Source organism: Oncorhynchus tshawytscha, linkage group LG14 (genome assembly GCF_018296145.1).
Source record: "Oncorhynchus tshawytscha isolate Ot180627B linkage group LG14, Otsh_v2.0, whole genome shotgun sequence".
Classification (NCBI taxonomy): domain Eukaryota; kingdom Metazoa; phylum Chordata; class Actinopteri; order Salmoniformes; family Salmonidae; genus Oncorhynchus; species Oncorhynchus tshawytscha.
In genome coordinates, this window is record NC_056442.1 from 20,594,303 (window position 1) to 20,607,990 (window position 13,688).

The 13,688-nt window shown below is 44.0% G+C and overlaps 2 protein-coding genes across 7 annotated transcripts in view; both read left to right on the forward strand.

The window, feature by feature from the left end:
- LOC112267346 (striatin-4) overlaps window positions 1–1,114 on the forward strand; it is an 18,531-nt gene extending 17,417 nt beyond the window's left edge. For all 5 annotated transcript variants that reach the window (XM_042297121.1, XM_042297120.1, XM_042297118.1 and 2 more), the window contains one exon: window positions 1–1,114. This exon is cut by the window's left edge and continues 1,255 nt beyond it. The gene's annotated coding sequence lies outside the window, so the exon portion shown is untranslated.
- A 4,740-nt stretch (window positions 1,115–5,854) lies between these two features.
- Window positions 5,855–13,688, forward strand: part of LOC112266685 (serine/threonine-protein kinase D2-like) — a 54,855-nt gene continuing 47,021 nt past the window's right edge. Inside the window, exons 1-2 of one of the 2 annotated variants that reach the window (XM_042297123.1) lie at window positions 5,855–6,469; window positions 6,500–6,834. In XM_042297123.1, the coding sequence (XP_042153057.1) occupies window positions 6,508–6,834 (327 nt within the window). In that variant the 5' untranslated portion in view covers window positions 5,855–6,469; window positions 6,500–6,507. Of the gene's footprint in view, window positions 6,835–13,688 lie in introns of both variants that reach the window. The other variant, XM_042297122.1, reaches the window with a different exon arrangement.

A 13,688-nucleotide genomic window follows, 5' to 3' on the forward strand; every position in this document is an offset into this window, starting at 1 on the left:
TAAGTCGGCATCAAGTCAAAATGGTCCTTCGTGCCGGTGTATTTATTTAGGCTTGCGCTTGGAAACATATTATCCATTGAAATAGCTGTTAGGTTTCTGGTTTTGGTGCGAGTCCTCATAGTGGGAAACTGGCCTCTCTCCAGTGTCAATAGAGCCAGCAGGGGAAATTGCCCCCAGGATATAGGAACAAAAGGCACATAAAGAGCCCTCCTTCCTCTCCCTTTCCCCTATGGAGGGGAAACAAGAACAAACACTACCTAACCCTTAGCCCCCCTTACATTGGCCTCCGACAAATACTGAACTAGACAGGGTTGGTGTCTGTTCACCAAGCAGTCACTTTGGGCTTGGATTATTGTTCCTGTTTTTTTCCTGGAAGGGAAAACAAGCGTGGACAAAGTGCGACGCCACTCTGAGCCGCGGGCGACCGCTAAAGACTGGACATATCGGTCAGAGATCAGGGGTGATGTCGTTAGGTAGCCGGTTTATTTTTTTGAACTTTCCGGGGTGGAGGCAGAGGGAGCCCTACGGGCAGATCTCTGGCTGTGGAAACATGGTTCCACCAGGCCAGGGCAGAGCAGGGCATGGCAGTAAAGAATTAATGGTCCAGTAGCACCATGTCAATCGGTAACTGGCCTCTCACACGCCAGAGGGACAGGGTAGAAGTCGTCCCTAACAACTGATTCCAGATCAGATATTTCTGAATCTCCTTAATGGTTAAAGCCAGAATTGTGGCTATGGTTATCTGATCCTAGATCTGTGGTTTAAGGTCAACTTTAACCAACTACAGTACATGCAACAGGGTCACTACAGGGATCCGAGAAATGACTGAGAGGTCAACGTTTTCCTCTCCACTGCAAGACCTTATGGGAAAACACTCTGTGGTCTAGCCAGACAGGTGTCTGCGGGCTTGGTTTAGTACATGTCAGCTTCATGTGTTTGCTAAAACATGATGGTTTCAGATGTATTGGATTTGACGAGGCAGAGAGAATGCCTAAAGTGCTCCTGTGGCACATTGTGTGCTGTAATGCTTTGTTGTTGAGAGGATAAAAATAGTACACAGTTGTCAATCACCCACACTGTTGGTTATATGCTGCACTACATCAGCTGCACTAGACCCCAAGACTAGACCAAGGGGTTATCTGTAGCTCAGCTGTGTCTTAGTGTGGCTGTGGAGACCAGGGCCCAGTTTCCCAAAAGCATCTTAAAGAGCGACTGACCCTAAAAAAAAAGCAACTTCTCGTTTTTGAAAATGGCCTACATGAGTCAGAAACACGTATTCTACTGTCAAAATTGACTGCAGAGTGTAATTTTGGTCATTACAAGTCAGTCTCGTCCAAAACCGTTGTTACTAAAGTTGCATTTGAAAACGCTCATTATTTTCCCGACTGCCTCAGAACAGCGGAGTGAGTCGTTAGATGCTTTTTAAAAAAAATATATATTTTTTACCCTTCCTCGTCACTTTATACACTAAACAGAAGGTCTCAGCTAAACATAGAATCAAGATGTTTATCTGTCTCTGTGAATGCAGATAACTTAAGAATGTAGTTGACTGCTACAAATACAAAGTTGCCAATGTCCTTGCGATTGTTGCAAACTATAAGGTTCCAAAATACAAACTGAGTTGACTGTGGGGAGCAGACGGACAAACACAAATATAAATACAGACAATAGGCGAATGTATGTAGGCTACATACAGTGCCTCTGGGAAAAGTATTCAGACCCCTTGGCTTCTTCCATACTTTGTTAGGCTACAGCCTGATTCTATAATTGATTAAATCGTTTTTTCCCCCTCATCAATCTACACACAATATCCCATAATTGACTAAGCAAAAACAGGTAAAAAAAACCTGAAATATCACATGTACATAAGTATTCAGACCCTTTACTCAGTTCTTTGTTGAAGCACCTTTTGCAGAGATTACAGCCTCGAGTCTTCTTGTATGACACTACAAGCTTGGCACACGTGTATTTGGGGAGTTTTGGGCTCTGGCTGTGGGCCACTCAAGGACATTCAGAGACTTGTCCCGAAGCCACTCCTGCGTTGTCCTGTCTGAGGTCCTGAGCGCTCTGGAGCAGGTTTTCATCAAGGATCTCTCTCTGTACTTTTGCTCCATTCATCTTTAATTTGATCCTGACTAGCCTCCCTGCCATTGAAAAACTTTCCCACAGCTTCCACCACCATGCTTCACCGTAGTTTGGCCGGGCGGCCAGCTCTAGGAAGAGTCCTGGTGGTTCAAAACTTCTTCCATTTAAGAATGATGGAGGCCACGGTGGTGTTCGGGACCTTCAATGCCGCATAATTTTTTTTGTACCCTTCCCCAGATCTGTGCCTCAACACAATTCTGTCTCGGAACTCTACAGACAATTCCTTCGACCTTGGTTTTTGTTCTTGCATGCACTGTCAACTGTGGGACCTTTTATATAGAGAGGTGTGTGCCTTTCCAAATCATGCCCAATCAATTGAATGTACCACAGGTGGACTCCAATCAAGTTGTAGAAACATCTCAATGAAGATCAATGGAAACAGGATGTTTCTTCAGTTTTTTATATTTAATACATTTGCTAAAATGTCTAAAAACCTGTTTTTGCTTTCTCATTATGGAGTATTGTGTGTAGATTGCTGAGGATTTTTCTTTATTTAATCCATAACATTGGAAAAAGTCGAGGGGTCTGAATACTTTCTGAAGGCACTGTATATAGGCCTGTTTATTTAAATCAGATTCAAATCAATTTCATGCTCAATCAATTGAGTTCTAGTTTGCTGGCTAGCCTACTGTGCAATTTTTACCTCGATACATTTCATGATATGTAATGTGTGCAATGATATGCCAAATCTCTGATTTGTGCATTATTATTGTGTAAGCATTAGAATATGCCGCCTCAATATTTGCAGCCATTAGGTGATAATCTCTCTAGGAGCTGATCCGTTGTCAGTATTGTGAAATTATAATGTTAAAGTAAGATATGAATAGACAGAACTGATCCGAGAGCAGTGCTGCCTTTCTTTCGATCCTACCAGTATTGACACATGCTCCAACGACGCACTTGGCGAACGTTCTTTCTGCGTTGTGTTTTGGGAAACGCATGTTACATCTTCGGGCGTTGTAGGAACGATGGATTGTTTAAAACACTTGTAAACCAAAATTCCATCGCTATCGGGAAACCAGTCACCTGAAGTGTCTCCCTCCCTTCACGTAAATATTGAGACGGCATGAGTGTGTTGGATGAACTCTGCACTCAGTGTCTTTGTGTCAGTCAGTCTACATGTAGGTCTGCAGCATTGAGCTATAGACTGGTCCCGAGACGCTCAAATATGTCCCTCTTCTGAGAACAGACAAATCAATGTGACAAATGAAACAAAGCGAGAGGAAAATAAAAATGACTAAATGATAAGAGACTAGAGCTGCCGTTATGTGGTGTACATGTCCATTTTCATTTTTTATTTGTTGCTTTTTCCCCCCTTTTGATTATAATTATTATGGAAGAATACTGTAGTATCATAAGTGAATTCATTATTCTTTGCTAGGCTTAGAACTTGCTTGTGATTGATAATGACAATGTATACCTTGTTTAAAAAATAAAAAAAGGTTAACAAATCTGAAAAATGACACAAAAAAACTAAAAACATCGAAAAGTGATCAGTCCGAGGCCAAGGTAAAGGACTCGTTTCTTTGTGTTTTTATTTTTTTAATAGCAACTTATCACTGTGTGATATTTTGTATATCATATTAAGCTGCATTCAAACAATTTCCTCTAACTACAAGGGATAAGAGACCTGCTTTTTATTGAGTTTGTTTTATTATATATATTTTTTGAACTGCATTTTAGCTTGTATCAAATGACAGATTTTCCTCCTTTGGTTTTGTTTACTTTGCGGGTCTCGTGTTGTATGTCATTAAAGAAAAATGAAAAATGAAAAAAAAAAGCGATTTGTACAGTGAATTTGAGAGCAATATTGTCATTCATTATTTCTTATCAACTGTCATTCTTTGCTGTATAACTACATGTTAATGATCAACCTAATGATCCAGGGCTTCCCTCATATGTTCCTTGTATAGAAACATAGTAGGGTTGTTCCACAAAATGAGTCCCTTTTGACATTTTAATTAGACATTTTGCGCCAAAATTGAATTTTTAAAGCCTGTTATTAAATGAAGTGCCCTTGTGATATAGACCACATGGAAAATGCAAAAACAATGTATGAATAAAGTATTGCTAAAATGCCAAAATTCATCATTTTGACATGTCCCTCTGTGCACCATCTGAGACTTCTAGGATTTAAACCCACTTAACCCCAACATTTCTCCCAAGGTTTCACCATTGTAAAGCCCTAGTTATTTTGTTGCTTTGACAGTCATTTCTAAAGATGATTGTTTATTTGTGATTCATTTTTAGATTAAAAAAAACAACCTGGCCCTCATTTTAAGTTCAACCCTGTTATGTGAACTGAACTCACATTTTAATATCGTGAAACTATTCCTTAAAATAAAGTTTTTCAAAAGAAATATTGAACATCAAATCATAGTGTAAAATCTTGACCTGGTTGTACACTTTTTGGCTGTTTTCTGGTGTTTTTTTGTATAAAACTGAGCGAGTTGAGCATAATATGTCAACCCTGTTGCCAATAGATCGACAGGCTAAAACGTTTTAATATTCCTCCTGTCACAAGGGGATTTAGGACTGATTTAAGATGAAATCGTCAACCCTGTTGACCCTGCAAGTCATTTATTTAAAAATGTAACATCTCTTGAGATGGGAAAACATGTTTTTATTAAGTTTGTCCTGTCCTCTTTACGACAGAATGTAAACATTTGGTGAAATCAAATGTTACACTACCCAAAAGGGACTCATTTCGTGGAACAACCCAATCAATACACTCTTCTCTCCCTCACCTGCCTTCTGTCCAGAACCGGAATGAACTAGACAGTTTTTACAGGTCTCTGGGATAACATACAACAGGACCCACAACAAGCAAGTGACCAAAGGATTGTTTATGAAAAAGTCACATTAACATGACAGTCGTGACACCCACCTGCTACCCATGCTCTGGAGAAGACAACTCAGAAATATCAAGCTTGCGTCACCCCTTCCTGAAGACTAGCAAGGTCAGTTGTATTACTCGTGATGAAGATCAAAACAGACCTTGGATCAGTCTTATGATGAAGATGTCAGACTCTGAGGGATGCATGTCCCTCTAGTGGGACACAACTATACAACTCAGAACAACCACCAATAAGAATGTGCTTTTTACAGTAGGTTTATTGTAGTCCCTTCTCAATCTATTAGCCATAGATGATGCTAATTAGAATATATCTAAATAATAGTTTTTCATAATAAGCAATTAGACGTTGAGCAAACATTCAACAGAGTACCTACCAAAAGTCATAACGCTAGTTAGTTACATACCAAAATCAATGTTTACAGTTCTGTTTTTACTCCCATTTTTTACAGCTCCGTTCTACTCAGTGAAGTAGATGCACTGAAGGTGCGGTCCTATATTAGAATCAGAGAGAGACCTGTATATGTCGTTGGCACTGCCAAGGGGGAGAGGAGAGAGAGAGAACCAAAAAAGCAAAGCCACGGAGAAAAGAGTGATAGTGTTTTAAAAGAAAGAGAGACACATGTGCGAGCAGTTCCCCCTCAGGCTAGAGTAAGACGAGGCCAGTTGTCAGAGAAGGAGTTAACAAGAAGAATTAACCCAACGTTAAACACAGAGGAAGAAAAAAGAGAGAAGGGGGCGGGGTTGCTAGCTTGGGAGGAGACCTGGGAGTGGGAGGGACTGACATGGGCTTATGCGGAGCTCACCCCTCCCCTCCCATTGGCAGAGAGCAGTGTCAGTCATATCACTTCCTCCTTGGTTGTGGCAAGTTCAGAAAGGACAGGGGAGGGGGAGAGGGAGGTATCCTCACGTAGTTGTCTCGGTCTTGCTTTTCTACAGAAAATAGTTAACTCGGCTGAAACTGAAACAGCGCTAAAGAAAAGCCCCACCAGGCTGTCTTTCTCCTTCGTTCTCTCAGTTTCCTGCTCAAGGAAGCTAATTTTGTACAGTTTGGCGTGTAGGACAACAAACTTTTGGTTGTTGTTTTTTCTCTTTCCTCAGTGTTTCCTGTGAAGAATTTGGACTTTCTCATCTGCAGAGCAACTTCTTCACCGGAGGAGGGGTGGAGGAGAGGTGGGTGTAGGAGAGGTAGGAGGGGAGAAGTTTTTCTCAGTCTGTCGCTCACTCTTGCCTTGCCGGGACAATGAAAGAACAAGTGTGAGTGCAGGTCACAAAAATCAAGAGGGAGAGAAAAAGGAAGGAGCAGTGCTTCCTGGATAGGGATCTCCTCTTGACTCCTCTAGGAGAGGGGGTGGACACAGGACAGAGACTCTGTAGCAGTGTGTTTGTGTGTGGATCAGCGTGTCCACATCCTCACGGTCCTGCTCTCTGAGGGAGGTAGAGCGTGAGTGTGTGTGTGTGTGTGTGTGTGTGTGTGTGTGTGTGTGTGTGTGTGTGTGTAGTGAGGGATGACCAATGCCAGCCCCTGCATGTCGTCGGGACCCCTGTCCCAGGTCTTCTTCCACCCAGGGGGCCCCTCTCCCCCAGGCTCTGTGGTGATGCAGCAGGGGACCCCCATGGCTGTGCCTCCCACCTCTACTCAGGGTGGCTTCCCCCCTGTGGACCTGGGGGCCGGGCAGGGCCCTGGGGGGGTTGCCATGTCCCACGTGCCCCCCATCCCGGCAGGGGTCTCCTTCATCCTCCAGATTGGGCTGACCAGAGAGTCAGTGCTGCTGCCACAGACCGCTGACCTAGCCTACGTCAAACAGATCGCCTGCTCCATCGTAGACATCAAGGTGAGAGCACATGCTGTGTGTGTATTTGTGTGTGCAGCCTGGCCTTAGAGCCATATGAAACATACTTGACATATGTCTGAGCATCTCCACGATGTATGATACCTACTAGTGGTCTAGTTACTTTAGACAGAAACAAAAGTAGGAAGGTTGATCAGGGAGGATGGGTGGGTGTAATCTGCGACCGTCTAGCAATCCAAAGGTTGCGTGTTTGAGACGTGTTGTGACACATTTTTAAGTACAGAATAATACGAATTGCCCTGAGACCACATTGGTGTGTGTGTGTGTGTGAGATTTACGTACAGAGGAATATATTTGCCCTGAGACCACGTTTGTGTGTGTGTGTGAGAGAGAATGTGTTTGTATTTTTCGTGTTTACCTGTTTAGTAATCGCTGACAAGCTCTAAGTGCTATAACAGTAATAGTGAGACTCTATGCCACCCTTTGCTCTCCAACGGTCTCTCTCTCACACACACACAAACACAGAGAAGAAGCAATGCGGCCATTTTGCAGCAGCCAGCAGGAGAACATTATCCGCAAATCAGTGCCTTGAATAAAGAGGCATAGATTTTTATCAGCCAATTAGACTCTGAGATGGTTAGATTACCAGATTTCCAAAGCCAGTCACTGGAGGTTGGCCAGTGGGAGCTTGAAAAATTAGCCATGAACAAATCTCCCTCAGCCTCCACCACTGCTTTCCCTAATCTGTAATTGTTGTGCGGAACAAAACCAGCCCAATGCCAATTGTATGAGTCTCTGTCGACTGTAAATGTGATGCTAGGACTCTCCTTTTCTCCCTTCAGAATACTGTAGTGTAGTGTCCACTCAAGTTTAAAGTTTTCATGTCACTTGCATCTGTACAGTGAAATGCCTTTCTTCCCAGCTCTAAACCCAATAATGCAGTAATCAATATCAATGTTTTCTTTTTTTAGACGCATGACAGCAAAGCCACTTCACAACACTAAACAATACATGAATTGCGCTATAACCGTGACAAACGGTGCCCACAAACTGTTAGGGCCTACATAAAGCTATCCCAACATTAGATCTTTCGTTTCAGCACCACGGAGTGAATCCTTACCACCGCTACACCTGGAAATCAGCGGAGCCTCGTCGGGCAGCGACACAGTTCATTCAGCCTCATTTACTGCCTTTAAATAAAACGTATCTGATATGGCTGACTTGCTTAAACAAATGTGGTTTCTACTGAGTTGTACAAACTCAGTACAACTCAGCGGATAAGAGCGGATAAGAGGCAATCCGTAATTTGGATGAAGACATTAATGAGCGAGATACTGTAGGACGGACGTAGTCAATATAACTATTTGTTCAGTACTTTTGAACTGTACAGCGACAGAATTCAGAACATTAACCGTTCTTAAAGTATTTTCTCTGTACACCAAGTCAGAACCATAGGATAAATAAAGGGGGCATATAAGAAAGCTCTTACTATATTAGGTGATTACATTTCTCTAAAACAGCCTAGAGGCTACATGTGCACCACCAAGTCAGAACAGTAGGCTAAATTATGACAGGGAAAGGGACCAAATTAGGGTGAGGCATAGGGGCTACTAACAGCTTACTACACAACATACACTTAGTATTACTTTCTTAGCTACATTATACATATCTCCCAGGCATATTACATCATTTATGCAGCAGAATACAATACATTTTTGGACTCGCCTTGTTTTTCTGTGCTCACTTGAACAGGAAGGCCAGAAATTGGATGACCTTTAAAAATAATTTTCTGTATTTTACCCGTTTTATCCGAGTTCCCAGTTGAACTCACTAAAGTCTGAGATCTCCGAGTTTCCAGTTGTTTTGAACGCGGCAGTCATCATGCTGGATTGACAGCATGGCCAATGTTTTCAAACTTTTCTAGCCCATGCAGTTACTCCCTTTTTTGTGATATCCAATTGGTAGTTCCGATCTTGGCTCATTGCTACAACTCCCCTATGGACTTGGCAAAGGTCGAGGGTCAAGCCGCACTGCTTCTGGACACAATGCTCGCTTAACCCGGTAGCCAGCCGCACCAATGTGTCGGTGGAAACACTGTCGAACTGACGACTGAAGTCAACTTGAAGGCGTCACAAGGAGTTGCGAGAGCACGATGAGACAAGGGCATCCTAGCCGGCCTAACCCGGACGACGCTGGACCAAAGCTTCCGTAGATATCATGTGATTTGACGTTATTTTATCTGTGGCCAATGACCTTGAGCCTTCTTGGATGGGAACATCTCATTTAAGTCTATGGCAGCACCCAAGGGGCTTGAATTTTCTAGCTCTACCCGTAGATTTTGCAGTGACAGGACACTGAGCCAATCACGACGCAAGGAGAGAACATTACCAACCCCTACACTACATATTTTCCGCTGGCTGCCCCACCACCACAGAAAGCACTGACCTAGGCTGAAACACCTGCATTTTGGAGCTGCCTTACTCAAGAAAGCAAAAAAGAGACCATGTTTGTATGCGGCTTTAATAACTCAAGTATTTCTTTATTGGACATTGTTTGCAAACTGATATGTGACACGTATTAACGATTTTCCAGGCCTTTTTTTCGCACCGCCTGATATGGAGGTCCTGGATGGCACGGAGCTTGGTCCCAGTGATGTATTGGTCTGTCCGCACAGGGTTTGAGGGCCCACAGCAAACTTTTTCAACCTCCTGAGGGGAAAGAGGCGCTGTTACGCCTTCTTTATGACTGTGCGCATGCGTGTGTGTCAGGAATACGAGTGTTTTGGCACGGCTCTTCCATCATTCCTTTCGGCTCTCCTCTCCAGTTCGTCCGTCTCAGTCAGAAATGTTGAGTCACCACGGCCAGGCTACTCTCTGTTTATTTAACAGCCAGCCAGCCTCCCTGTGTTCCATTTGACACGTTTTTCCATTAACTTCAGAGCCTACAGTATGTAAGAGCACAACTCTCTTTCCCTGCCCCCAGCCCCTGCTCCTAGTGGAATAGGAACAAATAAGACCTTAACACTAAGGCTGTGTCTGTCTATCAGTTCAACCCTGAAACAGCAGAACACTTGATGGTTTATTCAGTGATTTGTGGAAAGGCATCATTGCATTCCCTCTTCCTACTCTCATCTTCTTCCTTCATTCCCTCCATCCTTCATTCCCTTTCTCTTCTTCTCAACGCTGTTATTCGCTCTCACCTCTCCCCGCTATCCTCACCTCTCATCCTCACCCCTCATCCTCACCTCTCCCCCTCATCCTCACCTCTCTCCCCTATCCTTCCCTCTCTTCTTCTCACATCAGTTCTTCCCTCTTCTCCTCCTATCCTTTCCTCTCCATTCCTCCTCCCTATCCCCTCATCTATCTCCTTTATCCATCCCTCTCCCTGCTGCCCATTGTCTGAGGGATAAAGAGGAGGAAATTAGGCATGTTTCCTTTTGGAGTCCACTCTGTCAGGGGCGATCCACATCCTCCTCTTCCACCTCCATCCCCTCCCCTCGTCCTCCACATTTTCCCCCAAGGCACTCCCCCTCTCTCTGGGGTTGGTGGGAGAAGAGGTATGGTAGGAGAATTTGGTGCTAACTGTTGGGTAGAGCTCTCTCATTGTTTCAGGACAATTGAGGTCTATAGAGCCTCCACTCCCTGTGTGTTGCTGAGGTTCATAGGGTAACTCTGACTCATAGAGATGACCTCGCTTCCCATTGGTCAGTTGCTAATATGGGGTTCCCCTATTTTGGTTGGCCTTACTGTAAAGCCAAACGGGACTATCTACAGTATATATGTGTGTGTCAGGGATGTATGCTAGAAAGTTTAATGTTGTAAACAAGCACCAGTTGAGAAGTGGGAATTTGGGTGAATCCTCAAGCTCGTCTCCTCATAGATACCTGCCGGTCTCACGGTAATTGACCGTTCACATTAACACATTTAGCATCTCCTGGCTTCCACGCATAGCCTATAAGCCACTGATGCAGACCATTGGATCAACTACATTTTAAAAAGTCTAATAAATCCATGTAATATAGCCTGCACTGCCACAATAAATCCATTATTTATTTTAGACAGGTCTAAGGAAACATGATATAAAGGAAATGTAGTCTATTTCAGAAGAACAGGATAGCATACTCTGAGTCATCCTTATGTTAGGTCCTGATCTGGCTATGCTAAATGGCTGTGGGCTACACTAGTTCATTCAGCAGACAAGATTAGCTTAGAATCCCGTGGCATTGTTTTACATTATTTCGTAGTATGAAGAATACAATTGAACATGGCTGAGTAAAATAGAAAGGATATTTTCTCCAAACGATTTGAGGGAGTGCGCACATGCGGCTATTCTGTGTTGAGCGGTTAACAAAGAAACAGGTCCTCTTATATGCTTCATTTAGAGTTATGAATGTGACTTGTTGTTCTACAAACGTTGGGCTATATGTTTAGGGTTATTATACATTCTAAGGCTGTGTGATGCGACTCCAATGATGATTTGAAAAAAGTTGCATAAAAGGCATGAGCTCTGCTTTGTTTGTTTTTTTTGCGCAGGCTCCACACACTTCATCAGTCTCTCATTCACAATTTGACAAGCACTTGATAATACCTCGAATTTGCCGGCGACATCCCCATTGTGTGGACGTAAAGCCCCCTAAAAAAAATCCTTGCCTTTTGTGGCTGTTTTGCCCTTGGGCTGAATATAATAAACGTAATTCCCTTCTCCCGGCTGTGTTCCCACGAAGCACCTTTCATTTACATGGCTCTCTCAGATAGCTAAAATTATTATTATTAGCCAATGCCTGTCACGTGATCAGGTCTTTGTCACAGGCGACAAGTGAAGACAGACACATCGGGGATGCAACTCTACGCGTCCTTGTCCAATTCTGAGGTGCATATTGAAGATGTCCATATTTACTTTTCGTCAGCCAACAAGATGAGTAGGACTAACGAACAGCAAAAGCACTAGCCTATGTCAATCTACCCCATAGTGCAAAAGTCACGCATAGTCTGGAACAGTTGTGGGATGCGATAGATCCCAAATGTAATCCAACCACTAGGCATCAAAAAAACTTTGTTCAGCAATGAGGCTGATGCAACAGATCAAAACCTTTAGCTTAAAATGTTTGAAATATATACATTTTGTAAAAAAAATTGACCCCATTTTAACCTCCCCAATTTCGTGGTATCCAATTGGTAGTGGTTACAGTCTTGTCTCATCGCTGCAACTCCCGTATTGACTCGGGAGAGGTGAAGGTCGAGAGCCATGTGTCCTCCATAACACAACCCAACCTAGCCGCACTGCTTCTTGACACAGCGCCCATCCAACCCGGGAAGCCAGCCGCACCAATGTGTCGGAGGAAACACTGTACACCTAGCTGCCTGGTCAGTGTGCACTGCGCCCGGCCCACCACACGAGTCACTAGTGCGCGATGAGACAAGGATATCCCCGCCGGCCAAACCCACACTATCCCGGACGACGCTGGGTCAATTGTGCGCCGCCCCATGGGCCTCCCGGTCGCGGCCGGCTGCGACAGAGCCTGAACTCGAACCCAGAATCTCTGGTGGCACAGCTAGCACTGTGCCTTAGACCACTGCGCCACCCGGGAGGCCTAGCTTAAAATGTTGATAAACTATTAGGCTATTATCATGCAACTGTCTTGAAACGGGGGCAGGGGGGAAAATGACATGTAGTCTATACACTTAGCGAATGGAGGATGCTTTTCCTGTCGTTCATTTTCATGCCAACCAGGTAGGCTATACTCCTGTTGTAAATATAAGCAATGTGCGTAATATTAGGAAAGTTGAGAAATGACCATCAGCAGCATCAGAGCTCGGAGAAGCCTCATAACCGGGACTAAACAGTCACGTGGAATTTGACTGCCGTCATGACTCGTGACCGCCGTTGTGGCGGTAACACGGTCAAAGTAACAGCCCTACTCAAAAACCCATTCGGCCTACTACTGTACCATGTGACTGAGCTTTATTTTGTCCCTCGTTTTGTCTGTCTCTCATCAGCCAGTCAAGTCTCACTGCCAGGATGTGTGTCTATTTAACGGGTCCTTAACTCTCAGACCAATAACCTGTTTACTAATTGTACTTGTCATGTGAGACTGGGGAGGGCCGACCTGTCGAGGCTTGACTGTGTCAGTGGAGGTGTTGTATTATCGCCATAGGTTCATCATGTCAGATGATTGTAATACCTGATGCCTGTTTGAACTTCCCACAGACCCATGGTCGGTATAGTTATTCACTAAGAAAACACCCTTCATTGTCTTCCTGTATTTCCGTTGGGCAAAAAGGGGTAGAGAGTAAATGGTTTCACATGCTCTATCAGGATCACAGATTGCTAATGTTAACTCAACCTTGTTTCCTTGCTATTTAGGTTTCAAAATGTGTGTCTGTGATCCTCAGTCTAGCGTGCAGCAAGTGGCTACCCTCGCTACTCCCTTATGGGCACTCTATAAAGTGGTATCTGTGGTGAATGAGTCTCACTGAGTGTTGTTGACCAGATTACCTCACACAGAGAGGAATGGAGAGAAGAAGAGAGAGTGAAAAAGATTTGCAAAAGAGGGAGAAAGACAGAGAGCAATGAAGGCTGAGGGCAATTGAAATGGGGAACTGTAAACAGGAAGAGGTGCAGCGAATTGGACAGGTGGCCCCCCCCACACACACACAGCTGCGACTGAGAGTTCCTGGCCTGGCCATTGTTTCCACCTCCGTTCTGGAATGGGCCTGGGAACGTGATCACATGCACACACAATCTCCTGTTTACCTCTGTCTCCCGTTTACTTACATACACACACACACGCACGCACACACACTCCCAGTGGTGGAAAAAGTACCCAATTGTCATACCTTTATAGAAAATGACTCAAGTGAAAGTCATCAGTAAAATACTACTTAAGTCTAAAAGTA